General features: G+C 34.2%; 1 protein-coding gene across 17 annotated transcripts in view; it reads right to left on the minus strand.

Annotated features, from left to right (window-relative positions):
- Positions 1-18,734, minus strand: part of SWT1 (SWT1 RNA endoribonuclease homolog) — a 93,066-nt gene that overhangs the window by 47,510 nt on the left and 26,822 nt on the right. For 14 of the 17 annotated variants that reach the window (XR_011996361.1, XR_011996357.1, XR_011996360.1 and 11 more), the window contains 5 exons: positions 18,468-18,561; positions 10,141-10,286; positions 8,487-8,650; positions 6,937-7,075; positions 3,229-3,377 (listed from right to left, as the gene is read on the minus strand). Coding sequence is in view for 10 of the 17 variants with exons in the window: in XM_072733164.1 (XP_072589265.1) it covers positions 3,229-3,377; positions 6,937-7,075; positions 8,487-8,650; positions 10,141-10,286; positions 18,468-18,561 (692 nt within the window). In the remaining 7 variants the exon portion in view is untranslated. The remainder of the gene's footprint in view (positions 1-3,228; positions 3,378-6,936; positions 7,076-8,486; positions 8,651-10,140; positions 10,287-18,467; positions 18,562-18,734) is intronic. The other 3 variants (XM_072733165.1, XM_072733168.1, XM_072733169.1) reach the window with 1 other exon arrangement.

Genomic DNA, 18,734 nt, shown 5'->3' on the forward strand with positions numbered 1-18,734 from the left:
ACAGGACTTGACCTTCAGCAATCTGACCTTGGAGTTATGATCTCTCTCCAACAATAAAAGTAAATGTTACCCTTTTCTATCTTTGTGGGCAGGAAGAAAAAAAGAAAGTTATTCCTCATGTTTTTGCCTATTTCATTAATTATGCACTTAATAAATATACATGAATGGAAAGACATATGTTGTTCTGAGACATGTTTTTAAATCATCACATACTGTCTCTTTGCTTGAGCTCTCAAATAGTAGTGTATGCAACTGTGCAGATGGATTTCTTTAAACACCTACATAGCACTTACTAGTGCCAGGCACTAAGTGCTTTCCAAATATTAATCTATTTGATTCTCATGATAGTTTTGAGACACAGATTATTATACTCATTTTTCAAAAGAAGAAAGTAAGGCTCAGAGAAGTGAAATAACCAGAGGTGAAAAACACAACTAGTCAGGAGCACCTGGGTAGCTCAGTCAGTTGAGTGTCTGACTCTTGATTTCGGCTCTGGTCATGATCGCAGGGTTATGAGATGAAGCCCTGTGTTGGGCTCCTCACTGAGCATGGAGTCTGCTTAAGATTCTCCCTCTACCCCCCACGCCCCTGCTCTCTTTCTCTCTCTCTCTAAAAACAAAACACAACTAGTCAGGATGGGGATTCTCAGATCCTCAGACATACAGGTCTAAAGTCTATTTAAACAAGACTGACTTTATTCTATCATCTTGGCAGAGCAACTCTTTTTTGGTGGTTGGAAGCCTTACAAAAGAAAAATGTATATATCCTTTTTCTGTTCCCACCTCATTTATATAAAAATCTGGAATATGACCATTTCAGTTAATTTCCCTTTTTTTTTTCCTCACAAGCCTTTTCAGAAGAAAATGAATGAATATTCCTCTTTTCCTGATTTTCTACACTTGATGAATTAAGTTTGAGGGCTTTTTTTTGTTTTTGTTTTTAACAGTTACTATATTTAGATATTCTATCCCTGAAGATCATCCATTTATTGTTCAAGTTACTAAGACAGGACTAAGTATTTAGGACATATGCCAAATCTAATGCATTCTACAAAACAACTCCTTTAAAGGCGTATTTTAAAAGTCCAAGCTAAATCACAAAGTTCCTTAAACAATCAATTGTTTCTAATATGAAAATAAAGGAGCAATATTCCAGAGCTCCAATCATGGAAACAACATAGGTTGTTTCCAGCAACAGCACTAATGTCAGGTGTTGAGGGATAAGCACTAATGAGGACATAGGTTCTTTACCAATGGCCTTTATGAATCTCTTGCTAATGTAAAACTGGAAAATCACGATCCAAGTATAAATAACAATTCAATATTTTTAAATACTCAGTGGACAACATGTAGTAGGCATAGCATTACCTAATAACCCTAAACTCTCACGCCACATTTTCACGGCAACTCCCATCTCTTGGTTTCCAATTGATGAAAGGACCTTAGAACTGGATATTCGTTATTATCATAATCCTAATTTTTAAAATTTTCAATAATCTTAATTCAAAGACTGATATGCCTTGAATGACCTGAATTTTTTTTTAATTTTTTTATTTGTTTATGATAGTTCATCTTGTTTACTATGTTTGTTTCACTAAAGGTGGAGTTTACGGTTCAGTTCTGTGATGTGAAAGGATAATATATTGCTCCCTACGCAATTCAAGTGCAGACTCAAGTTGCAATGCCCTAAACTTCCAGCCCCATTAATTCCTATGAATAGTTCTCAAAGTCACATTTGCTGTGGAAAAATAAAACTGCCAGGGTTTTTAGCAGGAATTATTACATATTTCTTATTAGGTTTTATATATATATATATAAATAAAAGATGCTTCTTGTACTTCATGAGATACTCTCTTAAGGAAGTTCTTTCCTTACCAGCTATGGTTAAATTTAGTATCATATAATCCTCTCATTATTTTCTAGGTAGTGAGACCTATCTGACCATAAAACAACACAGAGGAAAAACCTGGTCAACTCAATAACTCAAAAAGAAAAAAAAGAATATTATATATATATATATTAGATGAAAGTACATTAATGTCTTACCTACCAATTGTGATACTGAGTTTTTTTGAGCTGTTTCTGACACATAAAACTCACAGTATTTTCTGAATTTGAAATTAGAAGACTGCAGGAATATTTTTAAAACTTATTTTATTTTTAGAAATAGACTATTACCAGAGACATAACTTACATAATTAATTTAAAAGAAGTAAAAAGGCATCAGTCCTAGGCAGACTGCATAAAGAAGACTTGTTAAAAAATTGGTAGGTCAATTGCCAAAGTCTAAATAAGGTCTATAAATGAGATAATTGTATTATGCCAATACTAATTTCCTGATTAATTAGTTACATAAGATATCCTTGTTCTTTAGGAAATATATATGGAAGTACTTAGGGGTGAAGGGGCATTGTATCTGCAACATACTCCTAAAGTTGGAAAAAAATGTGGACAGATAGGTAGGTAGGTAGGTAGGTAGGTATATAGGTAAGGAAAACAATGAAGCAAATGTAAAAAAACAGTAACACTGGGGAATCTCCATAAAGGATATATATCAGAATTCTTTGAACTCTTCTTGCAACTTTTCTGTAAGATTGAAATTATTTCAAAATAAAAAGTAAAAAAAAAAAAAAAAGACCAATTTACTGGGCACCACTGCCAGAAGTTTGATTCAGTAAGTTGGAGAGAGGCTTGGCAACTATGTCTTAAAAAAAAAAAAAAAAAAGATTTATTCATGAGACACACACAAAGAGAGGCAGAGACATAGGCAGAGGGACAAGCAGGTTCCCTGTGGAGAGCCTCATGTGGGACTCTATCCCAGGACTCCAGGATCACGACCTGAGCCAATGACAGATGCTCAACCACTTAGCCACCTAGGTGTCCCAGCATCTATGACATTAAAAAACCTTCCCAAGTATGTTGATGTATGTTGAGATCCACTGGTCTGGGGCAATGGAAAATGAATAGTCAAATAAGGCATAGCTTGCTTCCCTCCATAAATGAAATAATATAAAATTCCAACAGTGGCTGTGACACTGCTTTCATAAGAGGATGTGTTTTATAATTTGCAATAAGAATTGCTTACTTTTCCTTCAATTCACTTAATATTTACTTAATGCCTGTAATGTGTTAAAATAAATCAGAATTAAAATATACTTTGCCTCTGTTGTCTACATTTTTAGAACATATGTGATTAGCTATTCTAAATGGCATTCCAAAGGTATCTTACCTCTGCAAATGTTTGGAGTAGTTTGTTGACTTGAGCAAAGGCCTGGGGAAGAATACCATCATAATTTGACCTTGTACTGAAAGCATGTAACAAACTTTTAGAATCCTGAAGCAGAAATTTCACTGTTGCAAAATCCACTGCACTGTTAGCTGGTAACAGAAATTAAGAAGGAAAAATTATGTAAGAATGAGTATTCAACACAAAAATGTCTTTGGTAAACCAATCGAAGGTTAATTATGAAACTTAGGAAAAATACATATTTACATCTACATACCACTCTTAATTTCTCTCTCTGGTGTAAAAAGCACTACAATTAAACTTAGCTAAAGACAATGTTCTTGGATTTGATTCAGGTATTCTGTATTCTTCAGAAAAGAGAGATAATAATTACAAAACAAGTTACAGATTTTCAAAACTGATTTTGTTTCATATAAAGATTACTCTGGAGGCATCAGAAGAGTCACATTTGATGATAAGCATGTAAGTTACATGCAGTACCTCTCATAACCAACTCAGTAAGTACGTAGTGATTTGCCTTCAAATTCCACTTTATTAAATGTAATACTAGATTGGTTGAAAATAATGTTTCCTCTCTCTACACAACACAACTTTAGCAAAAATATAAATAATCTGGGTAACAGTGAGCTGTGGGCAAGAGAAGCTAACAGAATTTTTTTTCTTTATAAATTAGCAAAGTGAGTTAATTTACAAAAAATATAGGTATAACAATTTTCTCTCAACTAAAATTCCTTATGTGAAATTCTCAAACCAATTAGGAGAGGTAGTGACCATGATTTCAAAGATTTTAAAAGTCATGAACGATGAAATTAAGCAAATTTCTAATGTCACCAAAGCTCAGAACAGAAAAAATCTTTCCATTATTAGGGTAAAGTGCTATATAACACTTTTCAAAGGCGTATAAAATAGCCATGTTATGCGGCACCTGGGTGGCTCAGTCAGTTTAGCAGCTGCCTTCCACTCAGATCATCATCTTGGAGTCCTGGGACCAAGCCCCACATTGGGCTTCCTGCTCAGGAGGCATCTTCTTCTCCCTCTGCCCCTCCCCCTGCTCATGTGCTCTCTCTCTCTCAATTAAAAAATTTTAAAAAATATAACCATGCTATAATGTGTTTGTTTTATCTTCTTTTAATGTTCACAGTTTCAGAGACTCTGTTATATTCTGAAACACCAGCATGGTTCTTTGCTGGTATGTGAGTTAAAAAAAACTCCGTATCACTTATACAAGTATTTGCTTAGAAATACCAAAAGGCCAAATGAAAATAAAAAGTATATTTTAATAACTAATTATACAATATTCGGTAATCTAATGTGATGGCTATAGCCAGGCTTCTGGCTTCCCCTTTATCAAACAGAGAAAACTGTATGTCCTTATGAAGCATGTGTTTTTAAATTCAATGACTAGTTTAAATTCCTGCGGAAAAAGATTAAGAGAAGCTACACATAGGATAGAATACAAATTTGATGAACGCAGTAAATCTCCTAAAGAAGGAGAAATTGCACACAACTTTTAAGGTGCTTCTCCAATGCAGTAAATGTTCAGCAGGGCTTATATCCTTGAATTAATCATTTGATTTCTGTCTTACAAGAAATCTTTACTAAAATTATGTGTGAAAGGGAAATAGCAATGATAAATTCAGTTCTTAGACACAACATGAAAAGAAATCTACATGGTTGGAATACTTCAATGCTTATATAAGGTCAATAATGATTTAAAGTTAATATGAATAACAACATACAAAAAAAGCTTTTCCACATAATTTTCTATGAATTGACCTGAAGGATTCATTATTTGGGATACTAAATTTAAACACATATGTGTAATTCAACATCTGAAGATACCGTTGAAAGAGTAAACAAAATCATAAACCGTGATTTTTCTAATTCAAGATTATTTTAGAAACAAAAAAATTATTTTAGGGCAGAAGGCACCTTCATAATTCTAATATGGATTCTTTACAAGTTAAACATTATAGGCATCAGATTCTTCTAGACCAAAGATCAATAAATTATGCACAGTATGATTCCAAACATGATTTTTTTAGCAAAATGAAGAGTCATCTCTTCACTTTCCTCCTATTCCCAGTTAGACCTGCTGCTGCCCACAACCTCTGAGCTATGTGCAAAAGACAAACACTGCCCACCCCTGGAAAAAGAGAAAAATCAAAGATGGCAACTGGATGCCATTTTTAAAAGTAAATCTTGTTCAAAATCATACATGATTTGTGGATTTTCTCTTTCGATAGAACCAACTAAATTATGCTTCCATTTGAGATATGGAAAATGTTTCCATACACCTTGCAAAAATGCTCTGAAGATGTGTCCAATAGATTGTCCCATGTCTCATATAATAATACTGCTTATAAATAACTTCTATAGTGAAAGATAATGCCTGAAAAATGTCTTTATTTTAAAAATTGGTAACTTTTTAAAATTGGTAATTTTTAAAAGTCATAAGGCACTGAAGCAGATGCTTTAAATCCCCCGAGGTAATTTTCAAAGATACAAAACATTTTCCAAAAGTTAACATTTCAAGGGAAAGAGAGCAAGCTGTGGTATACCTCCCACAGAATATGTTTCTGTTTTTGTTTTGTTTTAGCTTCCAGGATGCTTAATGTTAAAAATCTGTGTTCAGGTTTTACAATAATTGTTTGCACATGTTTCTTATTCTTCTTATTCTTCATTACCTGGTTCTTGTGACTTTAAACTTGGCTTAAACCATCTTGTGCTCAGGTTGTTACTTAATGGCCCTCTTATACTCACAGTTATTTTTCAAAAGTAGACAGGATACACTAATACATAAAATAATAAACAGAATAGATCATTGCATATTAAGAGTTCAAAAAAGTCAAGGACTAACTGAACATCATAATAATTGTTACATATACTTTGCTTTTTAAAGCTATAGTAAGAAAAATCTAGTTGTCTGACTTTAGACAAATCACCCTCTCAGGGCTGGTTAGTCTACTTATAAAACATGAGCTTTCATAACATTTGATCAGTGCTTTTCCCATCTTTTTCTTTTTAGCAGAAACTTTTTTTTTTTTCAAAGCCTACATGGAACCTCCATATATAAATTGATAAAAGAAAACTTCACAGCTCAAGTCCCACCAACTTCCCAGGTTTCCCATCAATCTTTCCACTTCCATTCTGTGGCAGCTACAGAAGCACTTCAGGAAGGTTCTGTGCAACATGGCTTTATTAAAAACTACCAAGTAAGTGGCTGACTATAGTTTCTTCTGGTTTGAGAATTCACTATGCACCAAAGACAAACATTTCCTATTCCTTAACCAAATATTTTAGATAGATACTTTAATATACTCTTTCTAAAATTATTACATGGAATGTGGTCAAACTTGTGTGTTAAACACAGTAAGAAATGAAAAAAAGTCTAAATTTCACTTACATACCTGATAAACTGTGAAGTATGGTTTTAAAAGTCTCAAACACTATAAAAAATGATAAATTCACTATACCAAGGAATATCAACAGTGATACCATTAATAGTCATAAGCTCTGTGAACTGCATCCATTCATGCAGCTGCCACAAGTTCCTTTTAGAAATTAGAAGTATAAATGATTAAAAAATAATTGACCAATTTCTTATTAATTCATCTTCACATTTCATGGAATGTATCAGCTAGCCTGACTTTAACACACATTGCTAAAGATAAAATAAAAAATCCATACCTTTACAGAGATTTTCATATAGGCTCTCAATGGTTAAGAGCAAATTCTTCTCCATAACTAATCCAAATACAGCCAACCAGTGTTTTCTAAAGCACTGTAATAAATGAATTAAAGTCCATGGTGGTTTCAAATACAGCATCTAAAAAGTATTTAGAAAAAATTATCACCTAATTTATTATTCCTATTATTAAAGAGTACCTATTTAGGAGTTTTCCACATATATTTCTGAGCAAAATATATTAGTTGAATTCTTTTTTTTTTAAGATTTTATTTATTTATTCATGAGAAACACGGAGAGAGGCAGAGAGAGAAGCAGGCTCCCTGTGGGGAGCCTAATGCAGGACTCGATCCCAAGACCCCAGGATCATGACCTGAACCAAAGGCAGACGCTCAACCACTAAGCCACCCAGGTGTCCCTAGTTGAATTCTTTTAAAATTAAAAGATGTTTTATTAAGAGCCAATCATAATCTCAAAGTGCTAATTCCATTGCAATTTATATTTTTGTAATATTTATTAGTATTGATTCTTATAGTTTCAGAAACTATATGTGCAAAATGAAAGCACTGTTTTAATCAGAAATATAGTTTTGTTTTGTTTTTAGAAGCACAGTTTCAATCAAAAGAGATGGTCAATTTACTTCCCAACATAGTCAATTCTAGGAAGAAATCAATCTATTTCATATAGCTACAGGAAAATCTATATAGAAAAAAGATGTCAATTATCACTAACACTGGCTACACTCTTGCAAAGACCTGTTTATAAAGGAGATTATGTTCATTTAGTACTACAAGATGTCAGCACATCTTGTTTTGAATCATTCACATGCAATGTCTTTCCCAGGCTCTATTATAAAACATCCAAGTCAACCCTCTTAGAATCTTCTGATCATTCTTCATCATCTTGGTTCAATACTTGATAATATAATCAAGCAGCAAACTTGTCAATCATATTGACAAGTATTAGAATCTCACTGAATATCTAGGATAGATACAACCTACAATTGAGAAGACAGGATGTTTCTACTGTCTATAGATGTGAACAGCAAACTAAAAAGACCACTATTGCCAAATGTAGTATTTTACTGATTATAGGAAAAATATGGATGTAGAAGATATAAAATATCTTGCTAATGATAATTTATATACTTTCTCATATTTATATGACATAAGCCAAAATACACACTTCTGTTTCTGAATACATACTCCTATGGAAACTCCCTATAGCAGATATTCTAATTTAAATAAACTACAAAGAGAAGTTTTCCTGAATTCAAATTAAGATCCATGGGGGCAATGTGTCTAACACACAGTAAATACCTAATAAATACTCATTCACTGAAAAAATATAAATGATAAAACATGATTTCTAATTTTTAGGAAATGTCCACCATTTAATTTTTAAGAAGTTATTTCAAAAACTATTAAAAAATGGGATATAGATGATCACAATGAAGCTTACACAATTTATACAATTCATATTTCCTAAGATAAGGTCATAAATCTTTAGCAATGAAAAAGTAATTTTCAACTAATAGAGTTGAAATAACCACCTCCATCCAAAGGTTTCCAAAAGCAATTTTCATTTCTGTTTCTAATATTGAAGATAAAGCTGTTCCAAGAGATTTTTCAAGATCAGATACAATGCTTTCAAGTAGAATGGGTAGTCCAGAATGTGCAGATTCTTCCTCATAGCTCTCTTCTAACCGTGTTGTTTCTTTAAAACAAATAGTTATAAAGCTTTATATTTAATAGTAAATATTTTACATATATAATTGGTATTTGGCTACAAATACTTCATGTATGTAATTAGTATTTAAATTACACAGAAACCAAACCAATACTTTACTTCTTAAACAGTATTTAGAAACATGTATCTATTGAATAATTGTTTTAGATGCAACATAAATATATCACATAAAAAATGCTTTCTTTTGACAAAAGCCAACAAAATATTTTTACTAAAACAGAAATTTAGGAAATGTGTAATATTTTAACCATAATTTTAGTTTTATTATTTTTTAAAAGAAAAAATTAAAAGAATGCTTTGCGTCTATTTATAATAGAAACTGAAAAATTATGGATCAAAGTGTGTTTTCTTCCAAAAATAATATATTCTTCCAATTGCAACTTATATCAGTAAACTGTTTTTGAAAGGACCAAAATCTCTGGTTTAACTACTTTTATGCCCTTCCCTTTTAAAGTGAGTTTTTATTATATCAATTGACACCATTTCATTAACATTACTATTTTGATACCTGAAGGCAACTGCAATGTCTTTATGGCAAAATGCAAAATATTAAGTGGCTTACATCTACAAATACTAAGAATTTAAAGTGATAGTAACAGAATGAACAAACTGAAAGCATGTTACCCTGAAAAACCATAAACATCTTCCTCTGTCTACTAAATATCATTTTGAATATTATGACAAAAGAAATTTTATTACCAAAAAGGCCAAATAAGTAGCATGTATATATATGACTTTTTATACAATTACACATAAAAAGGACATACAATATTAAAGATTTCAGCATTTATTTTTCCAACACAGGAAAAAGGTGGAGTGTATTTTAAAATTATGTCAGGTTTAATATAACATTCTATCAAATATCAAGCTATAGAACAGATCATTCTGATAAAAAAAAAGATAATTGTACTGCCTTTAATTTTCTTAAGTACTAGTTTAAAATTAAAAATAAAACTATTACTAGAATCTTTCAAACTCTTATTACTGAGTTTTTATTGCATTAATAGAGGATTATGAATAGGAAGCTAATATTAAAAAGAAACTGAAAAATCCTATTCGTTAACCATATATTTTAGATAGATACTTTGATTTCTCTCCACTTTGAATATTTCCTACATTTCCTGTAGCTACTATTAATTTAAAGGTATAAAATAGCATGTATATGGTGATTATAAACTAAAAATGTATGCAAGTATATGAACAAAAATTCACATTAATTTGTAAAAGCATATGTAGAAGGCAGTACCATTAACTGTGTTTTCTCTTGGATTACCATTATAATTTTCATTTCTTTCTTTTTAAAAAAATTTTCAATTATTTCTACCAGTTGAATACCAGCAAATATTTCAATGTTATTTTAAATGTACAAGATGAAAATTTACTATTAATTCCAATTGTTATCAATGTCAGTGCATAAAAGACGACATATTTCTAATTATTTGTAGTAAGAATACTACCTGCTTTCAATTGTTGTTTAGATACACAAGGCTGATGACATACATCTGTGTTCAGAGATAAGTTTAGTAACTCTGCACTCAATTCTTCTTTACTGAGTGACTTCACACCACTTATTAGGCCTTTGTTTCTTAAATTTCTATCATCCCTAAGGTTGGGGTTAGGAGGAAAAAAATATTTTATTTTTTATAAGATAAATCACATGGCAACTCAAAACATGGGATCTAATCAGAGGTGGGTGATTCTCAGCACATATATTCACAAGGGTAACAATTTTTTTAAACAGAAGATAAAGGAATTAACACACAGTAGAGTCACAGCATATGAGCTTTTGAAAATAATAATTATATATTGAGTGTTCTCCTGGTACCAGGCACTATTCTAAGTATTCTATACTGTGTGTGTGTGTGTGTGAGTGTATATATATATATATATATATATATATATATATATATATATATATAAAACAAACCATTTAGTTCTCACAGCAAATCTTGTATGTGTGGTATTTTTATTCCCCTTTCACAAATAAAAAGTTGGGGTATAAAGAAGTAATTTGCCCAAAATTATACCTGGTAAGTGGGAGCTCAATTTGAACATAGGAATATGATCATCTGAAGAGAAATAAACAGCCATAGTAGGAAAAGTAATGTCCACATTGTAGGCACCTACAAATTTACTCACAGTGAGCCTGAGACAAAAATGGTGAGAATTTGCTATTTGCTGAAAGAAGAAAGTATGATGAGAGCACGGTGCACAAGACCAGCGTATGTGGCTTTAGAAGAAGCCAAGGTCATTAATAAATGGAAAGACATCTAAGGGCTTTAGTGGGAAAGTGACATGATCAGATCCGTGTTTATTAAATTGCTGTTCTGGAATCCAACAGGCTTCCAGCTTTTGTTAATGGCAGAGTAGCCTGATCAGACTAAACTCCCCAGAGATGAGGACTAGAAAATAAAAAGCTATCTGAAGGCACTAGGGAATAATGAACAGAAGGCAGGAGCTGGAGGGGAGTCTATCCTCAACACAAAGGTACTGTGCTCGTAATATGGTCCATCTTTTTTATTTTTTAAGATTTTATTTATTTATTCATGAGAGTCAGAGAGAGAGAGAGAGAGAGAGAGAAAGAGAGAGAGAGAGAGAGGAGAGACACAGGCAGAAAGAGAAGCAGGCTCGGTGCAGGGAGCCCAAATGTGGGACTTGATCCTGGGACTCCAGGATCACACCCTGGGGCCAAAGGCAGGCGCTAAACCTCTGAGCCACCTAGGGATCCCCAAGGGTCCATCTTTTTGCCTGAGGGCATTCTCTACTTCATCAATAGCTTACAGCAGAAATCATAGTCACAATAACTTTGAAATCAGAAGAGTTAGGGCTGGACGGAGCAGACAAAAAGTTAAAGGAGGAACTGAAGAAGGGAGGAAACCACACAGTAGAAGAACTCCCAAATCTGCATATAAATTCTGCCCAGAAAAAAACCAACATGCTGCCAAGAGACAAAGCAATCAACAGAAGTAGACTTGGATATGATGCAGATGTTGAAGCTAATAGGAAATTTTAAATAATTTTGACTAATCTGTTAAAGGGTCTAGTGGAAAAGGTGACTAGCATGCAACATCACATGGGCAATTGCAGCACAGATGAAAATCATGAAGATTAAACCTAAGTACGAGCAATTTAAAAAAAAAGCCACAGTAACAGAAATGAAGAATGTCTTCAACTGGTCCCTCAGCCAACTTGACAAAGGAAAGGAAAGAAATTACAAACTTGGAGACAGGCCAAATGAAATTACCCAAAATGAAATAAAAAGAGAATGAAAGTTTTGTTTTGTTTTGTTTTTTAAATCCAATAGCTGTGGAACAGTATCAAACAGTCCAACATATGTACCTGTATTAGTTATCTATTGCTGAGATAACAAGTTATCCCAAAACTAAGCAACTTAAAACAACACTTATTATCTCACATGGTTCCTAAAGGCCAGAAATCTCAGAGCAGCTTGACTGGTTGGTTCTAGTGCAGGCTCTCCAACAAAGTTGGAACATGCTATTTGTTGCCAAGGGTTGCAGCCATCTCAAGGTTTAATTAGCCCTCATTCATGTGGCTGTTGGAAGGCCCTCCTCCATCAATGGCTCTTGACTGGAGGCTTCAGCTTCTCACCATGTGAGTCTATTCCTTAGGGCTGTTCATGACATGGCAGCTTGCTTCCACAAAACAAGTGATTTGAGAGAGGAGAAAGCAAAAGAGTGCCCAAGAAGGAAGTCTCAGTCTTTAGTATCTTAAGTTTTATAACCTAATCTGATAGTGATAGTATATCATTTCTGATGCATGCTGTCATACAGACAACCAACCCTGGTACAATGCAGGAGGGGACTACACAAGAGCATTAATACTAAGAGACAGGGATCATTGGGGTCATCTTGGAAACTGGCTACTACAGTATAATTCTGTAATATCAGAAGAAAAGAGGGAATGGGCAGAACTATTTGAATAAACAGTGGCTCAGAATTATCTAAAACTGAAGACAGGGCAGCCTGGGTGGCTCAGCGGTTTAGCGCCATCTTCAGCCCAGGGCGTGATCCTGGAGACCCAGGATCAAGTCCCACGTCGGGCTCCCTGCGTGGAGCCTGCTTCTCCCTCTGCCTGTGTCTCTGCCTCTCTGTTTCTCATGAATAAATAAATAAAATCTTTAAAAAAAATAAAAATAAAAAAATAAAACTGAAAACAGATCGGAAACCGAGATCCAAGAAGCTCAGACAACACCAAGCAGGATAAATTCTTCTTCTCTACACCTCTCCCAAGGTGTGCCCCCACCCCCCAAAACACCTAGGCATATCCGCTAAAAACTGCTAAAGTAAACTCCTAAAAAAGCAAAAGACAAAGAAAAACCCTTGAAAGCATAAAGTAGGAAAACACTCATTACATATAGAGGAACAAAGATAACATTTACATCAGAGTTCTTATAAAAACCATACAAACTAGAAGAAAATGGAATGACTTCTTTAAAATACTAAAAGGAGAGATGCCTGAGTGACTCAGCGGGTGAGCATCTGCCGGGGTCCAGGATCGAGTCCCACATCAGGCTCCTTGCGGGGAGCCTACTTCTCCCTCTGCCTCTCTGTGTCTCTCATGAAGAAATAAACAAAAAAAAATGCTAAAAGGAAAAAAAAGTTAACCCGGAACTGTATATCCAGCAAAAACATCTTTCAAAAATAAATTAAGAAATAAAGACATTATCAGACAAACAAAACCAAAAATTTCACTTCCAATAGACTTGCACCTGTCAAAGAAATTTGTTTAGACAGAAGGAATATGACACCAGACAGAAACTGATTCGAGTTTCATTAAAAATAAAGAAGAGTACAAAAAATTGGAACATGGGATTAAAATATTCACCTTTCCCATATTTTTAATTGCTTTAAGTGGTAAATGATGGAAACAAAATACGACAAAATATGTGCTTATCATTTTGTTAAGGTAAAATATATGACAATGATAGCACAAAGGATGGGAGAAAGAAACTGTTATAAGATCCTTACACTGTACAGGAAGTGATACATTATTTTAAGGTCGACTGATCAAGTAAGATATATAGCATAAATGCTAGGGCAACCATTAAAATGTTTTTTCAAAAACGTATAAATATTCAATAATGGAGATAAAATGGCACCATAAAAATCCACACTTATGAAGGAAAAAAGAACAGATGAAACAAAATAATTAGCAAAAAAAGGTAGATTTGATCCAAGCAACTAAATGTATGTGATATAAACTCATCAGTTAAAAGACAGAAGTTACTGGGTGCCTCAGTTGGTTAAGCACCCATCTCTTGATTTCGGCTCAGGCCATGATCTCAGAGTGGTGAGATTGAGCCCTGTGTCGGGCTCAGCACTGAGTGTGGAACCTGATTGAGATTCTCTCTCTCTATCTCTCTCTACCCCTCTCCTGTTGCCCTTTCCCTCTTGTGCTCTCGTTAAAAAAAAAAAAAAAAGACAAGTTGTCAGACTGGACAAAAAATAAAGTACCAATTACATGCTACCCACAAAATACTTACCTTAGTATACAGGTTAAAAGTACATGGATGGGAAAAGATGTACCATATAAATACTAACAAAACAAAATTGGAATGGTAGTATTAATACTTAAAAAAAGCAGACTTTCAGAAACAGAGACATTATATAATGAGAACGTCAATTCTCCAAGAAGACAATCCTAAACCATCCTAAATATGTGTGCATCCTACTACAGAGTTGCATGATACATGAAGTAAAACAAACAGAACTGAAAAGAGAATTAAACAAACCCATAATTATAGCTAAAGATTTAAATACTCCTCTCTCAATAATCTCAGAATAAGCAATCAGTAAGGTAACAGAAAACCTAAACAATACTATCAACCAACTTGAGCTAACTGAAATTTACAGAATACTCCACCCACAGGAGAATAAAAATTCTTTTAAGTGCACACAAAACACTCACCACAGTAGACCATACTCTTGGCAATAAAACTAATAAATTTAAAAGAAATCATATAAATTAAACCAAAGTGTAACTAAAGTACAAATCGATAACAAGAAGAAAACTGGGAAATGTGCAAATATTTGGAATTAAACAACAAACATCTAAATGTCAAAGGGAAGTTATATTGAATTGAATGAAAATAAAAACAGAACACCAAAATTTGGGGATCCCTGGGGGCCTCAGTAGTTTGGTGCCTGCCTTCAGCCCAGGGCATGATCCTGGAGTCCTGGGCCAAAGGCAGGCGCTAAACCACTGAGCCATGTCGGGCTGCCTGCATGGAGCCTGCTTCTCCCTCTGCCTGTGTCTCTGCCTCTCTCTGTGTGTGTCTCTCATTAATAAATAAATAAAATCTTTAAAAAAAAAAAAGAACACCAAAATTTGTGAGATGCAACTGAAGCAGTGCTACGGGTAAATTTATAGCAGTCTCAAACAAACGATCTTAGCTTTTACCTCAAGAAACTAGAAAAAGGGCCCAAAAGGGCATAGGAGTATTTTCTGGGGTCCATGGAAGTGGTCTATACACCAAGAGGGATGTGGGCTACATCAGCATATCTGCTGTCAACATCAGATAGTTAAGATTTGTGCTTTTCAATATTGTACATTGTCCCTCCAAACACAAAAAATCTTATAAAAATAATCATGTAGGGGAAACATGGAGTGTATGGATATAAACAGAAAAATGGGAGAATTTTGGTAATTATAGCTGAATACTTAAGATTTTATTAACTCTTCCTCACTTTGAATATTGTTGAAATTCTCCATAATGAAACTTTAATTAAAAATGAAAAATTATCGGGATCCCTGGGTGTCGCAGCGGTTTGGCGCATGCCTTTGGCCCAGGGCGCGATCCTGGAGACCCGGGATCGAATCCCACATCAGGCTCCCGGTGCATGGAGCCTGCTTCTCCCTCCGCCTGTGTCTCTCCCTCTCTCTCTCTGTGACTATCATAAATAAATAAAAAATTAAAAAAAAATTTTAAAAAAAAATGAAAAATTATCATTATTATATTTTGAAGAATAAATGGAGGAGAGCAAGTGTGGAGGTAGAGAGCATAAATTAGTCTTAGAGTAAAAAGGAAGTGGAAAACAGCATGGTGGACAAAGGATGATAGCAGGAGAAGTGAAGAAAAGATCTCACAGGACCCATTAAATTGACCAGATACAGATTATAAGGGAGGAGCAGTTATCAAAAATGACTCCTAGGTTTCTGGCTCTAGCAAATGGGTGCAAAGTGGCACTTTTTATTCAGATGGAGAAAAGTTTGGAAAGAAAAATCAAGAGTTCATTTTTAGAGACCGGTATGTCTCAGATTCTATGACGCATCTAAGTAGAGAAAGCAAACAAGTAGATGAATATACTAGTCTAGAATTCAGAAGAGAGATAGAGATATGAATTCAAGGTTGCTGGCCCACATTGAGCATAGCAAATTTAAAGTAATGCACTTAGAATTAGGCATGATACATAGGACTGGAAAAGGGTTCTCCTAGCACTATCATTATCAATATTATCATCTTCATTAGCATTCACTGAAGTAAAGTAAACGTATCCTCACAATAAGTAGGTGGGACTTACCCATTAGGCATGATTCTGGCCTTTTAAAAGGAAAAAATAAAAAACAGGCTCCCCTTGAACATGATGATGCTAGAATTAATATCTGACTACAAATTTTCATTTCACTAAAAATGTTACATGTATTAATCCCTAAACAGTGACTGCAGAAATAATGGAGAATTGATAAAGTCCCACCAATTTAATTTTCATTCTAAGTTGAGCTAAAAAGCAGTAATTACATAACAATTCTCTCAAATTTAGCTTATCTCAAATTCAAAATTATTAACAGATTAATTATTCTATTTCAGCCTTCCACAAAGTCCAAGATGATATATTTTTGTAAATTTTAAATAACTGAGACAGAAATCTTTACTCCTTTAATCCCGAATACCATCTTTGAAGACAGTTAAAATGAGAATTTCGTTTTCATTTTTTAAAGTTTCATTTTAATTCCACACTAGTTAACATATAGCATTATTATAGTAGTTTTCAGGTATATAATATGATGATTCAACACTTTATTTATTTATTTATTTATTTATTTATTTATTTATTTATTAGCACTTCATATATTTAAAATGATAACTCAGCCCCCTTATAAGAAAAACCTTAGGGCTATTCATTTCATTTTTCTTTCCTTTCTTTCTCTCCTTTCTTTCTTTATGTTTTTTTTCTTTCCTCCCTCCCTCCCTCCCTCCCTAGATGTTATTTACTTATTTGAGAGAGAGAGAGCAGGAGCAGAGGGAGAGACAGAGAGAAGCAGACTCTCTGCTGAGGAGGGAACCCCACTCTGGGCTCAATCCTGGGACTCCAGGATCATAACCTGAGCAAAGGCTGGCAGACACTTAACTAACTAAGCCACCCAGGCACCCTGGGCTTTTCACTTCTATAATTACTAAACTTCATCCAGAATTTAGGCATGATTGTGAAACTGTAAAACAAAAATAAAAACAAAACCAAAAACCTCCACTTTTCAATGAATACAACTCAGACTCAACCAACAGTTTAAAATTGCTCTTCTTGGGATCCCTGGGTGGCGCAGCAGTTTGGCGCCTGCCTTTGGCCCAGGGCGGGATCCTGGAGATCCGGGATCGAATCCCACGTCAGGCTCCCGGTGCATGGAGCCTGCTTCTCCCTCTGCCTGTGTCTCTGCCTCTCTCTCTCACTGTGTTCCTATCATAAATAAATAAAAATTAAAAAAAAAAAAGAAGTAAAATATCAAAATAAACCAAATGCATAAAAATAAAATAAAATAAAATTGCTCTTCTCATACATGATGGGTACAATGTTGCTTAACATTAGGTGAGTTTTCTGCCTGTGTCTCTGCCTCTCTCTCTCTCTCTGTGTGTGTGTGTCTCTATGAATAAATAAATAAAATATTTTTTAAAAATAAAGTCTTTAAAAAAAATTAGGTGAATTTTACTTCAGAACTATGTTATGAAAATACTAGTTGGGAATGGAGGGGAAGGAGGAGAAAGGTGTGTTGGGTGCTACCTTAAGTCCTTCACGTATATATTATCTGAGAACGCACAATAACTCTAAGTACTTGCAGTAACTCTTACCCTCCCTATATTTTACACGTGAGGAAACAAAGTTAAGCAACTTCCACAGGTCATGAGGCTGGTTAGCAGGAAATCCTGGATTGCAGCCCTCACTCAGTGACCCAGCACCAGAGGTGTACCTCCAACACAAACTGCCTCTTCCCCACAAACTAATTAGTTAATTAATCAACCCTCTTGCCTCCTGACCAAAAATTTGTCAAGACTTTCATTTCTGAATGATTTTATTGGCAGATTAAATTGAATGTCCCCAGCTTTTACCAAAGGTTTCTGAATGTCACATAAATAAAACTGACATAAGACTTCATAAGTTTCAAATCTCATTCTTCTATAGCTTACGGGTTATAAGAATGTTATACAGAACTGGATATGCCTACTGGCAGATTTTGAAAATCATGTATGCGTTTTATCCTTAGTCTGGTAGGTACACTGTAACTTTTTTTTTTTAAGATTTTATTTATTTATTCATGAGAGACACACAGAGAGAGGTAGAGACATAGAGACATTGGCAAAGGGAGAAGTAGGCATCCCACGGGGAGCCCAATGTGGGATTTGATCCCAGGACTCTGGGATCACGACCTCAGCCAAAGGCAGATACTCAACCACTAAGCCACCCAGGCGCCCCACAATATGATTTAAAAATTCTTTGGTATAGTTGCTATTACAAAAAAAAAAAAAAAAGAGTAAAAGGACTATGAGACTCACGTGCACAGAATAACAACAGAACAAGGGAATAATTCCTGGTACTGAAGACAGCATTTTAATACTCGATCATCATTGTTCTCGTCACTCAGTCCATCTGCAAATTTAGCACAAACAATGATCAATAAAACCATACTAAAAATATGGACAGTCTAGGCTGTATCTACAAGTCAGATGTATTTACAAGCCAGAAACATCCAAAAGAAAGGACACTTCTTAAATATAAGACACAGCAAAAAATGCCTTAAAAATTCTGGATCTAGAATTCAG

The sequence above is a fragment of the Vulpes vulpes genome, chromosome 13 (genome assembly GCF_048418805.1).
Source record: "Vulpes vulpes isolate BD-2025 chromosome 13, VulVul3, whole genome shotgun sequence".
NCBI classification, from domain to species: Eukaryota; Metazoa; Chordata; class Mammalia; order Carnivora; family Canidae; genus Vulpes; species Vulpes vulpes.